This window comes from Hippocampus zosterae, chromosome 6, assembly GCF_025434085.1.
Source record: "Hippocampus zosterae strain Florida chromosome 6, ASM2543408v3, whole genome shotgun sequence".
NCBI classification, from domain to species: domain Eukaryota; kingdom Metazoa; phylum Chordata; class Actinopteri; order Syngnathiformes; family Syngnathidae; genus Hippocampus; species Hippocampus zosterae.
The window spans coordinates 16,675,472-16,695,152 of NC_067456.1; the positions used below are offsets into that span (position 1 = coordinate 16,675,472).

At 44.6% G+C, this 19,681-nt stretch overlaps 1 protein-coding gene across 1 annotated transcript in view; it reads right to left on the minus strand.

Moving 5' to 3' along the window:
* Positions 1-12,706, minus strand: part of rorb (RAR-related orphan receptor B) — a 24,302-nt gene extending 11,596 nt beyond the window's left edge. Inside the window, exon 1 of the mRNA XM_052068669.1 lies at positions 12,369-12,706. Within this exon, the coding sequence (XP_051924629.1) occupies positions 12,369-12,375 (7 nt within the window). The 5' untranslated portion in view covers positions 12,376-12,706. The remainder of the gene's footprint in view (positions 1-12,368) is intronic.
* Positions 12,707-19,681: the final 6,975 nt, after the last annotated feature.

Sequence of the window (19,681 nt, forward strand, 5' to 3'; positions counted from 1 at the left end):
CTCTGACCTTACCTATGATTGAGTTTATTATGCCCGCAAAGATGCATAAGTACAGTACATACTCAAAGTTTCTAGTGATTTCCAGCAAAGGTTTGTGTCTACCCAAGATGAGCATGTGTTAACAGTTCCGCTCCAGCGATTACAGTCTATCTATGTATTCACTGTATGTCTGCTTACCCCATGGGAGATGGTACTCCTCTTTGTACGACATAATTATGCCCAAAGGAGCACAGGCGTGTGGGCATGAGCATTGTTTCACCGAGCGTTTGTCTTTCGTTAGAGTTTCCCCACAAATAAAGAGAGAAGAAAAGTGAAGTACGTGTATGGCACGTGTGCGTGTTTGCAAATGTGTGTGTGGGTGTGCGCATTGTCAACCGTGTGCATGTGATGTGCTCATCGCCAGCGGGGACTGTCAGGTAGGATATAGAGATACGGTCATGACAGCGTTGCCGTTGCCAGGGTGACCACCCACTCGCTGCACTCGTCTGGCTGTCACAGCAATGATGTGCGAAGCTGTCACACTCTTAAAGGAAGTGATGTCACCGAGTGTCCTGTTTGCACCCCCCCCCCGCCCCCACCCCATCCCGTCTCTTTCTATCACGGCTGCTGAGGATTTACGAATTGCTAAAGCAGAGGACTCCCACTTCTTCCTTGAGTAGACAATACTTGCTTTCTGCCCGTTATACCTCAGCTGCACTGAAGGATTATAGCAGAATTAAAGATGTTTTTTGTGTGCTCAACCCATGGTTTGTGTGTATTTGTAAAGATTTACTGATGTTTTCATAAACTTAGTGAATTTCTACATTAAAAAAACTTGGGAAAAATGTCTAACCTCTCTCAATGGGCTTCTGGTGTAACAAAAAAAAATCCTCAGGTCTTTTTTATTGTGTGTTCCGAGTTAGCGATATTATGTAAAAACCAGACTGCCGGTGATATGTGTAGATTCTCAGTCAGCCCGCTCATAATAAGCCACAAAGTTTAAATCGACGCAACTGGAATCTTGTTTGTTGAAGGCATTTCGCCTATAATCCAAAAGGCTTCTTCGGTTCTAAATTTTCGGTGGGGAGGCCCAATTGCGCCCTATTTCTGCCAACTTTCTGATGGCGAGTGTGGCATGGACCAAGGAAACTTCTGTCAAATTTTGTTGTGGTAGGTACATCAGGAGGTAACGGTGGAGCACAAGTGGAGGATAATTTGCACCTAGTGAGCACTCCTCGACAGAGAGGGGAGGATACCTGAACGTCAGAGTGACTGACAGCTCTGATGGCCAGCGGGAGTGCGAGTGTTTATCCCGGGGTTGTTATGTAACAGTAGGACTGCAACGCCGGCGATTCCTCAGCTAAGAGGAGGATCAGTCTGACGCTCATGAGAGAAAGAGAAAGACGACTTTAGAAATAACAAGGCCGGCTAGCTGTGCTGTTAACTCTGCACGTGTGTGTGTGTGTGTGTGTGTGTGTGTGTGTGTGTGTGTGTGTGTGCGTGTGTGTGTGTGTGTGTGTGTGTGTGTAGTTGATTGTGGCCATGAGGACTATATTACACTGACACGTGTGTTATCATAATTGATTTTTAATGAAGTGAGGTTCTCCTGTGTATTTCCTGTGCTGCCCCTCTTTAAATAGAGTCCTAATTATCTGCAATGTGCTACTAGGGGGGGAAAAAAAAGCAGTAGGCTGCCGCCGGTATCTTAACAATGTTTCATCTTATAACACGGGTTATGAACAGAAATGCACAAACGTGAACGATATGACATGAATTAAGTATCATGTAACTCCAAACGCGGTCCACTAGGTGTTGCTGTACATGTAACGCTCGTGTGTGTGCACGCGCGCATTGTGTGAGGCCAGGATGCGTTGTTGAGAAGAGGCAGACTGGACATGCATGTTTGATTAATTCAGCCTGCGGGATGGCTCCAATACAGGAAAACAACACAAAATACACAATTGCACGGAGTGAATATACACCAGAGCTTGGTGCTGTAGTTTCACGTCTCACGGAACAGTTGAGATCACTTTCCAGCCTAACTTTTGCCAAACGTGAGGCACTTCACGAAGGCAAACAAAACTCCCGAGATCCCAGAAGGTGACTCGTAGAGGATGACTGTGGGTGGTATTTCCCTGATATTAAAAATATGAATTGTTTCTTTCCAAGTTAACGAGATATTTTGTGGCAGAATGAAGGAGATCGACATTTTCCCCTTCCCTCGCCTGGAGCCTGCTTGTTAAATGTTAACAAGTCTGCTGCCGGTCTTAGATGTCTTACACACTCTGAATTATCTTATCACTATTCACCATCCCTTCCACTTCTGACTGTCTGACATTGCCGCACGTCGCCGAGTGTTCCTTCACGCTGTAAGTGGCTGTGTGACTTGGAAATCATCTCGGTTTCTGTATTTCATGATCTATTTCCATCTCGCGGAAGAACTCCTCGTCGTATAAAGCCCAAAAAGGAGCAAGCTTTTTCTTCCCGTCCGCTGATGATGAAAACACTGCAAAAACTTCTGGTGCTGTGATTGCTGAGTGAATTAAGTCACGCTTCTGGGAATAGCGCATAAGAATACTGCTCGGGTTATCTCCCCCGTGCCTCCTCTCATGTTTGCACATCTTACTGCCCCATTAAAATCAATGAAGCGCTCCTCTGCCGATGGATTCAAATGGACTTGAGCAGCACGCCGCCTCACTTGCCATGTGAAACATCTAAAACACAATGAAGAGCAGCGGACTTGGTGCTCTTCTGAACAAACTAATGTTCAGTCACTTTCACCAGTCATCCACACCGCTTGAGTTCTTCGCCTCCTACCGACGCAGGCGTCTGTGTTTTTCTGCGGATGTCTGCCATTGTGGTTGAACACCGTGCATTAATAAATGTATACTTCATCAGAATGTTTTCATTCTCGCACTTCTGCTAGATCTCAGAACTCTTCGGTACCCGGTTCTACTTTAATTTCGAGAAATTGACAAATCCAAGGCGGAATGGGTTGACAAAAGTAGAAAACTAACCTTACACACAATGCCACTACTGCATCTTAATTCCAATCCATTCCATACAAATCCCATGTACCAAACAGTCCTCTTGTACGCATTTCAGCCTACCAAGTGGTGAAAAATTAGTTCAGTTTGTCTCATTAAACTTTCAAACATAACCATAATCTGTCTCGGGCGTCCACTGCGGGTTATGTCGACAAAAGTAAATAGCTGCATCATCTGCTTTCATAATTCGAGCTCGCACCCGAAACCTCCAGTCGCCACTCGTGTCAATGCACTGTTATGAAAAAAAAAAAAGTCATAATGTGTAACAAATGAAAAATACAATGTTATCTAAATGTTGAATGGTCAATGTAGTGGTCCACTTATATTGCGCTTTATCTTCATCATACATTTACAAAGTCATATTCACTTATCTGATTCAAGCAAATGAAAGTGCATTGACACATACAGCCTATCAATCATCAATCCAACGAAAGGTTTTCCTTTTTTGTTGAAAGTAAATTTACTTTAATCCCCAGCTTTCCGCGCCGTACGTTGGCTAACAGCAGAACCCGGCACGTTTACTTTCTCTTTGGTCCCATTTTACAGCTATCAGCTTTCTATAATTAGGTTTGTCCTAAACTAGTTTGTCTCACAGGTCTGATGTCCAAGTTTGCAAACTCCTTCGTTTGTTGCTTGGACGGCGTGAGAGGCCACCAGCGAGGCGTTGATGCACCGCGCTGGGCTTTATTGACTGACTGCTGAACAGTTGAATGTAATGCTCATTAGCAGGCCAAATATTCCCATTCGCATGCAACTACTTGCGGTCATTTGCGCAACGTAGCACGCACGTAGCTTTTATGTATCTGCACTCACAAGCACCATCCAAACATTCCTCTCTGAAGAAAATGTGCTCTGACCCGTTCTGACTCAAAAACGAAAATTCTGATTCGGTGTTCATTTTCAATTGCCAATTTGCAACGCAAATTCGAGTCATCGGCGATTTCTGCACAGCAAGTAAATAGTCGAACATTATATGAGTGCAACAGAATCCAACTTGTTTTAAAAAGAAGAAAAAACACATATTTGATTTCCATGAGAAAAAGAACATCATCAGACTGCAATGCGTCCCCATTTAGGTACAGTACCAGAGTGGTTTATACCCCGACAGAAGTGGGCCAAAAAGCAGCCTGTGTGTGTTTTATTTGTTTTTGTTTTTTTTTAGTTCGCTTCACAACTTTATTTAATCAGATTGCAGATTATTTACCGAAACTCATGATGGGCACATGCTGCCATGCTAACCCGAGGTTCGCCATGCTAGCATACTTCTACCAATTGTGTGAGTTTGCAGCCTGCCGTGCTTTAAAATAATCATCCTAATGCCACACAGCAGTAATAGCTTGCCTCCCCCCTTGCGCCGGGTCACGCCCCCGCCACCAAACATGTCTTCATCACACTGTCACAGCATGTACAGTGACAGAACACATTTATTAGACCCGCCAGCATTTATTTGTCTCATAGATCATCCAGCACCTCGTGGTGTTTTAACACAAACTCTTTCTTTTTTAATAAGCGCTCAACTTTTAACATTTTGAACAGCAATGAGGTGTTCAAGTTTGTATATCCAAATTTGAGGCAGCTCACTGGGCTTCTTTGATAACTCATGCAGAATTCAACTACTAAAACGATTTGATTCCCTTTAGGAATGTCAACAAATTGATCTTGACATCCTAATTGAGAAATAGTAATGTGCAGGCCTATTTTTTCACGTTTGCAAAACAGTGAATTCGAGTACTCCTGTTTTTAAAATTTCAGTTAAAGAGTTACTGACAGCCTATTAAAGAAAGGTAAAATTTATTTGGGGAGCTGTAGCATAAAGCATCCATCGAGTGGTGGTCTAATAAATTTGTGAAACGGTGGACATGCCTCTTGCTTCTCCCAACCCTGTAAAATGCATCGTGATCAAACCCCCTCTTCCTCCACACTTTGCCAGCACAACTGTCTCCCCACACATATGTACAAATACTCAGAAAAACAGTCTCTCCTGCACTAACCCCCCATGCTGTGTGTCAGAGGGCATGAGCTTGTCCAGCTTGCCGTGCGGCCTCAAAGCACTCTGGGTAATTGCTCAGATAGCAGGTCTGGGATCAGCTGCAGCTTGCTCAAAGAATATTGTGCTGCAGCATGATTGGACACCACGGAGAGGGGACAGAAGGGGGCCACTGTTATCCAGTGCATCGATTCTTTCTCTCTCTCTCTCTCTCTCTCTCTCTCTCTCTCTCTCTCTCTCTCTCTCACACACACACACACACACCCGCACACAGACGCGCACACACACAAAATTTGCAACGCACTCACATATGCTTGAATGAATAAATTACTGTGCGCTGCTTTGGAAAAAAACAGACATTACAGTATGACATTCTGTGCTTAACCGCCTCTCCGCTCCAACACACATACACACACACACACACTCACAAAGTCTCCCAGCCAATGCGGCATGTGTCCTCAGATGGATAAGAGGAGAAGGAGGCGTGGGAAAAAAATCCACAGGGTAAACCCAACCCCTGCCCCAAAACACACACACACACACACACACACACTGAATCTGCCCATCTGCCTCCTCTGATCTGCCTCTCATGGCCACTGTACACACGCTCACACAGACATACTTCCATGCCCTTCAGGCCCCTGGGTGACCCGTAGGACGCTAACAGCCTTTGACCTTTCCTTGAAGACCGAGTGAACGCATCAGAGCGGAACGGCTCCAAGTGTGAGAGATCTGCATCTGGTCATTTTGATGCTGAAATCAGCCATGAGAATGCACACACACACAGACAACACACGCACATTGCTTTCTGTCTCGTGTCGCTCACTGTCATGACTTGCTCTTCATATCAACACGCATGCGTTTGTGGGCAGAGCGGAGCTGCCACACCGTTGGGGTGGTTGTGTCCATATTTTACTTGGACTGAAGGAATGAGCGTACAGGAGAAGATGTTTACATGCACTGAGTGAGGTCGTTTCCTCCTGGGGTGGGAAAATAACGTTTGTTGGCGTTGGCCATGTCCTCATCCTCCTTCAATGCTCCTCCTATGGTGTTTCTCTTGAGTCTAATTGTAGATGACAGTGTGTGTGTGTGTGTGTCTTTGAGGGGGGGAAGGGAGAGAAAAGGTGGCTATACCAGAGAGCCAAAGAAAGGTTAGAGAGACTAATAGGAGGGAAGGGAGCGACATGCTTGCAAAGACAAAGAGAAAATTTTGAAGTTTGTCCTGTTAAGTGTGCCCAAAAATACAACTGAAGCAGATTTGTGGATCAAATCCACAATTCTGTGTGTGAGGCTGCAGTTCACTGCAGAAATACGAGTTTTTCAGATGAAGAGGAGAGAGTAAAAATGCAATATTTCCATCTGCCTGTCAGTCAAATAATGGCCCTTACATTTCATCATCATCATAATAACTTTTTTTAAGATTATGAAATAAATTTTCATTGAGTGGTGACCATAATAAGATCTTATCACACATGTCGTACTACGCAATAAACTTTGAATGGACACTGATGAAAATACAAAATTAAGTGTCTGTGTCGGACAGTAGTGTTGTGGCAAATTGTGTTTTCAGTCTCATTTTGTCCATAAAAGCTGCATTACACCGTATTTTTCTTTCATTCCAATTAGAATTAAAACTTGAACGTGATTATCCTTCCGCTGTCGACTGCACGGGCCATGATTCTACTACGGCCTTATCACGGTAACCATTTCTAACTAATACTTGGTCCATCTTTCTCTCTACAGGGCGACATCACATGAGTCACACCACATGATTAGTCGAGTCTTTTAAACACTGGTCAATTTGATTTGATTGGGAGAAGCTCACCGACTTTGTTAGAGACATGTCAAGCAATAAAAAGATATTCAATCCACAGTGGCCTAGCTCCGGCCTTCCTGTGTGGAGTTTGCATGTTCTCCCCGGGCCTGCGTGGGTCTTCTCTGGGTACTCTGGTTTCCTCCCACATTCCAAAAAACATGCATGGCAGGCTGAGTGAACACTCAAAAAATTGTCCCTAGGTGTGAGTGTGAGCACGGATGGTTGTTCGTCTCTGTGTGCCCTGCGATTGGCTGGCAACCGGTTCGGGATGTCCCCCGCCTACTGCACGAAGACAGCTGGGATAGGCTCTAGCAACCCCCCCCCCCCCCCCCGGCCACCACCACCCCTCTGCGACCCTTGTGAGGACAAAGCGGATCGGAAAATGGATGGATGAATCCACAGTTCATGAAATTGCTCAAATTGCACAAAAAGTACAGAATGGTTAAGAGATTTAGCCAAGGTACTTTGGTTGAACTGTGTGATTTTTGTTTCCACTTGTGACTGTGAAAGCCATCTTCTTCCAGTAACTGTATCTTTTTACACTTGACTGCCTCAAGTTCGGGTTCTTGCACGCCGCTTGTGTGTTTATGTATTCCGGCGAGTGAAGCCAGAGCGAACGCGGGCATATAAATGAGAGGCCGTTGCAGTGTGTGTTTGACTGCACGCGTGTGCGTTTCTGCTTAAGTGCGAGAGCATGCGATGTGTGTGTCCTCTCTCAGGGATGGCCACTAATAGCTCGCCTCGGGCAACAATTTAACTCAGCCTAACAAGGTTCTCCCCAAAGTGGCCCCAGGGGCATCTCTCACAGAGGCAAATTGATCACAAAGACTCACACACACAGCCTGCTCTGCACTTCACCTGCTTTCGCTCTCTCTCTCTCTCTCTCTTTCCCTCTCTAGTGGCATGATTTAACAGAATACATTATCACCGTTAAATTGGAGTCGAGTGAGTAAAAGCAGCAGCAGTTTTGGTTTCATAATTCCATTCCCTTTACGAAGGAATGATAAGAGACCTCACGTCAACTGCTCTGGCAACCGCGTGTCCTTAGCGGTGGTTGTTCACCCGGGCGCACACACTGGCATGCACATTTGGGCTGGGCGAGGTTGCTCAAGAGAGAGCGATACAGAAAGAGAGAGAGGGGAGGATGAAGAGAAGGAGAGATAGTCCTAATAAGAACCTCTTCAACGGGATTACAAGCACTAAAACTGGCTAATCTTTGTCATTAAGAAAAGATGCAGTTGGCTAAGTCGAAGGCTTATTGTTGCGACGTTGCAAGCTTTGCATCTGCCAACGCAACACCTTCAGTTAGTGGGAACATGCTTTTAGATTGCACGTGGCAACTAATTGTAATGGAGCTCGGCTTCTTCCCTGAGGAAGATCAATTCTTGGATAAACAAATCACTTTTCTGTGCATCATATGACGAGGCTGTCTTATTTCCAATGTCGAGCTATGCATATTCCTAAAACGAGGTGGAAGTGCGACATTGACACAAACCTACTGTAAGTGGAGTAATCAGTTTTTGTGTTAGATAAGCAGCGGTTTCCTGGTGTGGACTTTGGATGCCACCGGTATGGGTGCAGGCAGGCGTTTGTTAGTCACTGCTGAGGGCAACGCCGGTTTGCAAATGTGATCTGATCACAGTATCTGCATGAGCATGTGGGTGTCTACCATTTCGACTCAATGTCTTTTTGGCACATCCAAATGAACTGCACATCCTCCACTTTAAGCACACTTTTGGCAGACGCGCACGCATGCACGCGTACTTTAATTGCTGTCCTTTCTTATCTCAGTCTCATTCTCCCTCCCTCCCTTCTTTTTACTTTTATCTCCCGATTTGAAATCCCCGCTTTCACATTTGTTCACCTCAAATCAGCTCTCCATCTCCACGTGCAGAAAAGGAAATCATTTCACACATAATCTGCTCGAAATGAAGAGGAAAACAATAATCGCCATAACCCACCGTGGCGTCCTTCTTTTTCACCCTCTTTTCTTATCGAGTATGATTAGCTGGCCACTTTTGCATTCATGTCATATTTTGGGTCTCATAACTTTTCCTCTTGATATCTCTTTGGACACGGTGGCAATGAAAAACAATAAGAGCTGTTTCAGCTGGTCTGCGTGCAAGATCTTCTTCCAGTAAAACATTTGTGAAAATGGAGCGCCTCAAACCAACTTCTGTCTAAATCTGAGAAAAATGATGTGGCTCCACAGAGACGTACAGTACTTCCTTCACGGAGCAGTAAAATGGGCAGACGAGGACTTATGACTTCAAGGCAGATTTAGAGTTTAGGAGCGGTTCAGGTCTGAAAATCCCTCATGGCGTAGATAAAGTGGCTACACAAACTCAAGCGTGCCATATAGCCCACGCTTTGTGTGTATTTAGACTTAAAGAAAAAAGAGAGAGAGAATGAGCAAAGAAGGGGGACACCGTTCGCCTCATATCCCCGAGACGGCGGGATAAAACCAACATGAAGTCTGTGCTGAGCGCTTGCTAAACAAACACGAGCTATGATAGCGGCTCAGTGGGACTACAGGAGTGCCATCAGGCCATACGCACACAGACGCACACAGACGCACACAGCGCGCGGTTGGGCAGAGGAGACTGGGGTATGCGTTAGCGAGTGTCTTGCCAGTGGGATATGAGCCCCACATGTGTGTGTGTGTGTGTGTGTGTGTGTGTGCGTCGCTCAGTCAGTAGGGCTGTGTTGAGGGATTAACAACGTGGCCTGCATGGGCTTGGGGTAATCTCTCCTCTCTTCTTACATAACACTCGCCATTAGTCAGCACAAACACACAATAAACAGCGCGAATCGACACTGACCGAGTCCCACAACAGACCACTCGGGGCCCCGACATTGCGTTTTCCACAGTATGAAATTCAGTCGGAGCAATGTGAATCAGTAATGGAATGAAAGTGGTCTTTCAAACTCGGAGTGGGTCCAGCGATCTCGGTTCGGCTGCTTTCTCACTTGAGATCTTTTTGTCGGTAAGCCTGTACTTCCCACCTTGTTTGAAAATATGAAAAAAGAGTCGACGGTTCACAATTCGGGATCACGCGATATGGTTGAAGCAGTGTCATCTGAGTGATGCGCCGCAGATTTATCTGAACAGACTGCTTCCGTTGGATTTGATGAAAAATCGATCTCGCAATGCGCAAACCTCCACGGCAAAACAGGATGGAACTAATTCTATTGGCATGAAGCCGTCATGCGTATTGTTTCAGTGTGTGTGCGTGTGTGTGTGTGTGTGTGTGTGTGTGAGCGCGTGTGTGCGCCTTTAGTGATGCTATCTATGTGGGGAGTAAAACACGAGCCAATGGCATATTTTGCAATATCGACAGCATCGCCACACCTGTTGCGACACCTCTGACCTCAGCTTGCCTTCACCTGACTCGTGTACCGTTCCTCTCTCTTTTCGTCATCCTGAAGAAGTGCAGGAGATAGCGATTGACATCCAGCGGATAAAATGCCGTTTTGACCGGCCCTCTCACGCCCTCTCTCCGACCCCCACCGCTTCAGCTACCGCATGGTGAACTCTTTGACCGAGGTGCATCGAGGTTGCACCGACGCTGCCTCTACGCTGCAGCAAATGAAAACATGTCCAACATGAAATGAATAAAACTAGTTTGTATTGCTATTATAATTTGTTTGGCTATACAAATGTGATGGGACATTAGGAGCTTCATTTACTTGCAACTTCATCATGAGGTTTTAGATGCAAATAAATCCACTTGGTGCTAAATACAGATTTTCATTTTTAAAACATTTTGCAAAGCCACAATATAAAACGTGCATTTCTTGATATGCAAAAAAGGCCCAAAACATATTTTTGGATCAGTTATTATCCAACCCCCACCCACCCCCACCCCCGTTTTTGTTTTCCTGGCCTGGAAATTGGCGGACATCACATTCGGTCGGAACTTCAGAAGTCGTGGCTACCGTTAAATGATAATTACCACGGCACATGAGAGGCCTCTATTTTTTATAACCTTGTGGTTGTGTGCACAGTTCTATGTAAGGGCAGCTGAGACACACACACAGGTTGAGAGCGGGGGGCGCGCTGCCCACACTGATTTAATTCTATCTGACAAAACCCTTTCGGGCGTGCAGAGGGAGAGAGGAAGATGGAGAGAGCTAGAGATGGAGAAAGAGGGGTGAGAGAGACGCTTCAGGGGCCTCCTCTGCTAACCGTGGCTATAAAGTGAAAGCTGGAGCTTCCCGTAGAAACCCCCATGCACAAGCGTGGTCGCTATAATTCGAGGGGGGGGGGGGACGCAAGGCGCATGACAGAGAAGTTTGGTCTTAAATGACAGAATGAGAGGTGGGCGACGTTTGTCTGTTTTATTTACTTTTTCTGTTTTTGTTTTTCCGGCTCAGAGTTGTGGCGGCCTCAAGCAGCAGCCGAAAATGTTAAATGGCATCCAGACACATAAAATATGACAGCGAAAAGAAGACTTATGCAATAGATGCCGTTCTCGATGGCCATTTATATTGTTTGTCATGGAATTCAATCTTGCTGTGGTGATTCATTGTTTATTTTTCAATTGAACTGCAACATTGCGTTAAAGCCACATATAATATGCACGATCACAGCAAATTATTCTGTTAGTATAGAAAATGAAAAGAATTACAATGGATTCTATTTATGTATAACACTCCTCTCTTTTTGCAGAGTTATTCAGCCTTGGGATATATATTTCTTTTAACCTTTTTGCTTAAACATTCACCGATTACACCAAGAATGATCACATTTAATGGCTACCTATATCCATACAAAATAATGTTCTCACCGTTAAAATGCTATTTGACATAATTGTTTTCGAAGACAAAATGCAGCAACGCATTTTCATAACGTTCAATGACGCAACTGGTCTGAGCCTGAATTGCACAATACGTCTCACTATAAAACCAAATCTCCAAACGGTCGTTAACATTCCAAATAGGCCCCACTGCAAATGTTCTTGAATTGGGAACAGTATAATTCTGATCTCAATATGAATCTGACACTGTTCATGGGGGGGGGGGGGGGGAGTCGGAACGTGCAAGCTTGTGCGTTTGTATGCGCGCGCGTGTGAGCGAGAGAGAGAGAGAGAGAGAGAGCGCCGACAACATGACATTGACGTTGATATTGAACATGCCGGTCGCCTTGTAGAGAAATGGGTTAGTGGAGCTCACGGCAAGTGGCCCTGGAACATCCCAAAAACTTTTTACACAACCTCGAATCAGCAAAGACGAGTAAAAAGCATCTTTTCCTGTAACACCATCGGGCGGCAATTTCCGGCCGGCGAACTGATGTGAATGGACTAAGGTGATTCATCAGACGCCACTTTTCATTTCCAATCGCTTTGCGCGTGGACTTGTTCGCCTGCTCATTTGAAACACGCAAATAAACTTTGGCATACTTTCTTCATTTTGTATCGCGGTGAACTCGACTTCAAGCTAAAACAAACAAACAACAAGAAAACTTTCAAGGTCCAACGTGACATGGAGCAAATCACGCCAATCGGCGTTCGCGCGTGCGTGGAGTTGGTGCGCTTACCTCGCATGATGTTGCTGTTGCGCCTCACTTGCCAAAGCAGCAGTCATGAAGAAACAAACAGAAACACTGAAATAAAAAGGGGGCGTCTCGGTGGGCAAGATCCTCTGTTTAAAATAAGAACTAAAAGAGTGTCGATGATCTGCGTCGACCACCGCTGGCTGCCCTGATTGGAGGCGGCTCGTGCGCTAAAAGCATCCCAGACGCGGGCGTGGGGAGGCGGACGGAGGTCGTTCGGCGTGTCGGTGGTTGCGCTCTGGTCTTGCGGTCGCTTTCATGACATCTGCGCCCTCACCTCGATGGGAGGGTTCCACTGTTTTCTGCCGGCTGAAGGAGGGGAGAGCGTGTTGTAGAAGCTTTGCCCGCCCGCTCGGATTGGACCCGAGCGCTTTCCGCCCCTCCCACTCTCTCCCGCTCAGCCTGCAGCCGACAAGCGCGCGCGCGCGCACGCGTAGGCACACGCACGCAAGCCTGAGCGCACTCCGACGCTAACACTTGACATTTAATCAGCCCAGTACAATATACTGGTGGTTGTTTTCAAACATGCAAAAAAAAAAACCCTAAAAAAAAAGTGTGTCAACCCTTCACCATGTCCAGATTTTCCGGCTCCATGATTTAAAAAGAGACTCGTGTTGATCTGGCCGATCAGGTAATTGTGAAAATGTTTAGATCACAACATATTTCGATGACTCAAGTGCAGGAGCTGCATGAAACATTTCTGTCTTTAAAATGTAAATAATATTCACTTTTGAGTGAATGGATAAACATATTAAACACCACGCTTCTTAGTTTAATGAGCACAAATTTGCTCTGCGTTGTAGTGTGAGAGCACTTCCCAAAAGCTAAATACAAAAGATCAAAGTGTTGGGTGCTTAGAATGACAGTTGTTATGTGACCAAGAATCAAAGATGCATCTTAATTGTGATTGTCAACTTAAAGTACAATTGAGACACGATTAAAAAGTTTTTGAAGACAACAAGAACGGACTAGTAATGGTGGTTATGTACTGTACACGGAGCTTAATGATCTTACTGTATGTCACAGAAAGAAGAGCAGCTCCGATGACAGCTTGTCTCAGGTAATCCTTGGGGATGGCTTTCAGGGTGGGGTCTTCTACTTCCTCTGAGAAATACTCAAATACTGACATAGCAACCGGACGATATACGACCTCAACAACTAACACTGTCGGCTTGAGGCGATTCTAACCATGCTCATTGTGATTTTGGCCCATTGTATCTTTAACTAACACATTCTCACCACCAGGAATTAACATATCAAGTCAAGTCAAATGCGCTGTATGTGCAACATACAGCAAGGTTAAATTTCTTCCCTCTCAACCAGACAACAAGACAACAACAGGAGCCAGTGCGGTATATATAGTGACCAACGGTTGTCCCACAGGGGGTTCAAATTTGCAAAGTAAGCATTTACATTGTTTTCTCCGTGCTAATTAAGGCAAAGGGGGAGATAATATGAGATGGATGACAAGGCCCAATATGAGTTTCCAGCTTCAGTAACCTCCCTCGAGCCCACACAGACGCCCGGTGACTTCCATGGGGTTTGAACTAAATATGAAGCAAAGTTAAGAAAATAGTCATATCATGCAGGTGCAGGAATGAGTGTGTGTCCTGTCTGTTCTGAAACAATCTCCCTCTGTCAGGCTGGGTTAGCATCAGGCCTGGTTCAATGTCTGCCGTTGGAGTAGTTGTGTGAGAGCTAACACTGGATGCTTATGGCAGTCTGTGCGAGGTAGCAAAGAGGCAGGTGTGGGTTGGAGGCACTTTCAACCCCACTCTCCTAGCCTCTTTAGCTGTGGCCCATGGAAGGAGAGAGATAGAGAGATAGAGAGAGAGAGAGAGAGAGAGAGACACACACACACACACACACTCACACAACCAATGAGAGAGCGAAACTGCCCCGAGCGCATCTCCACTGACCTACATTTTATCTGTCGCTTTTTTCCACTCCTCCTTTTTCATCCTTTATTTCTCCCATACCAACAGCTCCATAATTGTGATGTAATGACCAAAGCAAGCGTGATAAAATCCCAGACTGGTCAGGATGAAATGCCCCTTCAAGACAGGCAGACAGTGAAAGACAACAACGGGGAGGGGTTAATCGTTAGTTCTTTAAAATCAAATGATCCCATTTTTCTAAAGGGATTTTAAAAAAACATTGTCCTTATTTGTTCTGTGCGCTGTGTGAACTTCAATGAATGTGAACATAGGTGAGTCCATGAAAAGGGATTACACCCTATTTGAAACCAGAACCGCGAGCGACAATTGGCAATTTACTTTAAATGTGTCCAAGAGTGTAAATTGTGTTGTGAAAGTGAACATAGAGGCAGGACGTCATGAGGTCTGGAGTGTCCATATGGTGGTAAGAGGGAGGAAGGGAGCAGGAGAAGCAGACGGGGCCATGCCTCAGGGCCCAACTTGGAGGAGGAGAAAAGTGCATTCTGCATAGAGATGCAATCTCAGATCCAATTGCTCTGCCTTCATATTCCTTTGCCTGCTTCTTTTCCCCCTTTTTTTAAATACACTATATGTCATTTATTTGTCCTCAACCTCCATCTCAACCTCTGGAAGAGTAGAATTATTTATCGGTTCCGCTTTCTTTCTTATACAGTTTGATGGTGCTTTAGTCCAAAAATGTGAGGCAAATCCCTTGATTTGACTTTGACTTTGAATCTGGACTGAAGGAGTCCAGATTAGTGCACAGGTAAAAAGCACTGGTCCCTAGGAATGCTGCAGGACCTTCATTGAAAAAAAAAAAGGCATTTAATTTTAAATTGTTGGCAAGCATCGGGGTGTTGGGGCGGGGGTGGAACCGATCCCAGGTGACATCGGGATGCCCTGGACTGGTCAATCACTGGGCACGTAGACACACCATCAGTTGCGCTCACATTTACACTGTCAGAAAGTGAACTCACGCGGTTCAGTGCTTTATTCATGTTGTAGTGAATCAATCATAAAGCAGATTTTTAAGTGATGGAGTTTTTTTTTTTTTTTTAGTTTTTAGTTTATACGACCAAGTCGGAATTTAAAGTTGCACACCTTTGGTCTATTATCACATGTCACCGGATGCCAGGCAGCACTCAGGTCTACTGGATGGATGATATGCAACATAATTAGCAGCAAGAAGAAGGGGCAGAGAAGATCCCCAATTAGCACTGTCGTCTCCAGCAGTAACAGTCTTTGATTTGAAGAGCAGATATAAGTATTGTGGGCTCTGCTAGTATGTGATGCTGCATCATTTGTTTGGAAGTCGCAGTTGGTTAAATGTTTTCAATTACGTTAAGATCTATTCTAATCGTCTTATGCTTGTCTGTGGCTATAGCAAGCGGACTTTAATTCTGCGGAATAATATTGTTTGGTTGACAGTTTTGTGTTTCCACTGTTCAACTGGAGGTGGGGGGGGGGGGGTGCTGAGAGCTTTGGAGAAGCAGATGGAACAATTGTTTGAAATAGCTTCCAGGACGATACTTCTTCACTGTATACAGTAACTAATTGCACCATGTAATTTGTGTATAGCTGAAATGATGTCTGTGTGTGACTAATGTTCCTACTGTGACTACTGATGGCTTCTTGCCCGGCACAGGAAATTATGTTTTCAGAGCCCCAGAAATGAGTGTGGGAAATTATTCTGGGCACAATATAGTCTGAGCACCAAATTCTCGTTTGCGGCCACAAATAATTGTTGGTGGCCACGAATATTTGTGGCTCCGTACTAGACAGTTGGGGAAAGCAAATCAAGTGTTCCTTCCCTTGAAACGGTGATGTGGAGGTAGAGGCTGGGGCTAATGGACAGGGTGATGGAATGATTTCATTTTCCTTTAGGCTGGGGCTAAGTTTCAGAGCCATTTAGAAAAATCGGTGATTGCATGCCATGGACTAGAAGAGAATAAGAGTACCGGTACACACTTGCTTTAAGCACAGCAGGTTTTGAAGGTTTCTAGCCAAAGTGCACACAAGTTGCTTTCCGAGATGTCAAAGGTTTTTCATGGGAATGATATTAAACCCACAAATCAGTACTTAGTGCACACATTATACCTGCTTTATAGTGCGACCGAAATGAATGAAAATTCAGGTCCGAAGCTCTGCAGATACTGATGGATCAATGGAGCTCTTTTTGCTTTTCTTTTCAATGGGCACAGAGTTGGAAAAAAAATGTTGGTCACATCAATAAGTTCATAACAGTTCTTATCTCGACTGAATTTACTTTAAACATTTCGTTTAAGGTGACAAATGCACTCATGAAAAGTGCACATCCACCAATAAAAAGCAACAATCATAAGATTAATACAAAAAAACATATCAAATGATTAATTGGAACAAACATTCCCACACAAAGAAATCAAAACCAAACATTCTTTTTTTTTCTTTTACACAGCTCTTTTATTGGGTACATTTGAAGTGGTCTGAATGAGCTCCTTATTCATACCAATCAGTGTTGCCCTTGAATCGACCACCAGGAAGTTAACTTAAATATAATTAGATAAGTTTCCTCTTGAAAATAAGAAATTAGGCCACAGGTCTCTGAGGAATCATCGTCTCCAATCTGACATGTTCCGCTCAGCCTCTTCTTCTCCCACTGAAACAAGCAGGTGATTTTCTCTGCAAAGATACGGTAAAAACACCTTCACGAGTGGCAGAGTGACAGCACAGGAGTTTGAATCGTATTCTTGTTTATGCAGGGATCCGCTTGAGAGCCTTTTGTACACGTGAATACATGACCATATCCCTCAGTGATTTAAACACAAGGGTGTTTTGCAGGTGTCAAACACAAAGGCCTCATATAAGATGACATTGACACGTTGACATGTAAAGTGAGAGCTCAGGGATAGAGAATGAGAGCCAAAGAGGGGAGAGACGGGAGACACAGTGAAGGAGAGGTAGATATTGACAATACACTTGAGAAATTTGCCAAGTGATACCACAAGTGACATAGGCAATTTCTCTGGAAAAATTACTTCATCATAATTTCAATCCCGAGAAGAATTGAAAGAAAAGCCCTCAAGGAGGAAGGCCAAGTCACCTTGAAAGGCATTAGAAGGAATGCCATAACCCTCCTCCACCCCCCCAACTACCCACACTTCCCCTCCTCCACTCACTCACACTGAACAGGACTTCAATCTTATGCATTAATACAAAATCTAAAAGCGATCCTTATGTCTGGCACTAAGGAAGTGACTGCAATTCATTCCCATGCGTGAATCGCAGTTCAAAGAAAGAGCACGCTACTGTGCAAATGTCATATTGGGGCACAGATAGCTTTGTTGTTTGACATATTAATACAGTCAGTGGTACTTGAAGGGTGGAGTGGATAAAGGAGCAGTAAATGCAAATGATTTTCACTTTTGAGTCGCTGTGGTGTTTTCAAATTGGTAAAACATCATCGTCCTCATCATCTCAAAGATTTTGTAGCGCCACAGTAGAAAGATCCGTTGGTCTGTTATTAGCATCAACCCAATCAAAGCTTTAAAAAAAAAGACTTTCATGTCTTTACCTCACAGTGTCAATCGTGAGATTTTAATTGGATTTCTTCATTTTCAGATTTCTTTTCCCCACTGTTTGCCGTTACGAAACGGAATCTAGTTTTACTTTGAGTTGTCATTTTCCTCTTCTTGTTCCTCTTAATACACAGTGTACAGTATATCTTTTCCTCAGTAGGCAGGCATTTCGAAAAATGTGTCTTTTGCCTGAGGCACTTTCTCAAAATAATTTAGTTGTCGTTATTTCTTAGCGAGAGCTTAATAAATGTTGGCGTGCAAATGGGGAGGAAATTGCTAACTGTGTGCGGCTTTCATGTTCAGGGCGACTTGATAGTTATGTTGATTTTCTGATGTGATTCGTACTTGTATAAACTAACAGAAAATACAGCAATGGCTTTGCAAATCATATTCTTGATTTCTTTATTCAATGGTGGGCAGCCCTATCTGTGGGTATGGGCGTGTGACTGGTGCCTGCCCTAAATTCTTAGAGGTATAATTAAATGTCTTTTGACATTTCACAGACATTGTGGGTTTGGGTTACTGCGGTTTGGACTTCAAAATGTTCGAATCACATTTTTAGTCAGTGAAAATATTGATACACATCTTATTCTCTTCATGGAATCACTGGGCCGATGTACAATAATCCCCTTCATCAAAACAAACTGATGCATCTTTTATAACTTTGTAGCCCTCTTATACACGACCCTTGACCTTTAACCTCTGTCTATCTGTAGGTGTTCAGTTCAGGGGGAGGGGGCTTTTCTAGAAGACCAATAACGGAGCCCAGGAGGACGCCACCCAGAGATCCTCTTACTGTCTGCCACACAGGAGCAACACTAAGCACGATAATCTGGAAGGAGGGGATGGTAGGGTGGAGATGATTTTGTGTGAGTGTGTGTGTGTGTGTGTGTGTGTGTGTGTGTGTGTGTGTGTGTGTGTGTGTGTGTGTGTGTGTGTGTGCGTGCTTGTGTGTGCGTGCGCAATGATGATGCTGATGATGATGATGTGTGGGGGTGGGTCTGGACGGCATGTTTTTAACCCCTCCCTCATCTCCATCCCCTCTGGTTAATCTGGAGTCTAGCATGTGGATTAGCACAGCACCACTGTTTGACACAACGCTACGTTTCCTACAGTGCCTGTAAGATTACGTCTTTAAGCAGTTTACGTTCACAGCTCAGTGAGAATATTGGAGTTAGCACATGGGCTAATGACATATATTGCAATCAGCGGCCTTGTGCATGCTTCATTATCATCATTCACGTTGAAGCATTTAGGGACTGTGCTTTTGATCATGGAGGCAGAGTGGGGATGGCAAAGCGTTTTCCAACAGATGCTCTGTTGTTTTTGATTCTTCCTCTTGGAGTTGATGCCCGATAGACTACCGACACCACTTAGCCTGCGACACCCCACAAGCACACACCGTCTCATCATGTTAATGCGATCATCACCTTTAGCGTTGGATGGATGATTTGACATCTCTCTTTGTTTGGGTTGAGGTAAAATGAGTCTGTTAGTCTGTTAATCCACGGGGATTAAGAAACAACAACAATCCCCCGTGGAGTGTGTGAGTTTTTGTTTTGTGTGCGCGAGAGAGTGAATGTGCGCACGTGCTTCTTACGCCGCCCGTCTTTGAGTTTGGACATCAGCTCTTCGTGGGCTCATATCTGATCGCAAACTTCAGTATACCTCAGCACCTGTGCGAGATGTGGCGGGTGCTGATGTTGATGGTGCTGATGATGATGAGGAGGAGAAGAATGAATGATGGATGGGGTGGGGGTCAAAGGGTAGGAGAGTGTAGGGATTAGTTGATATTTCCCTGGCA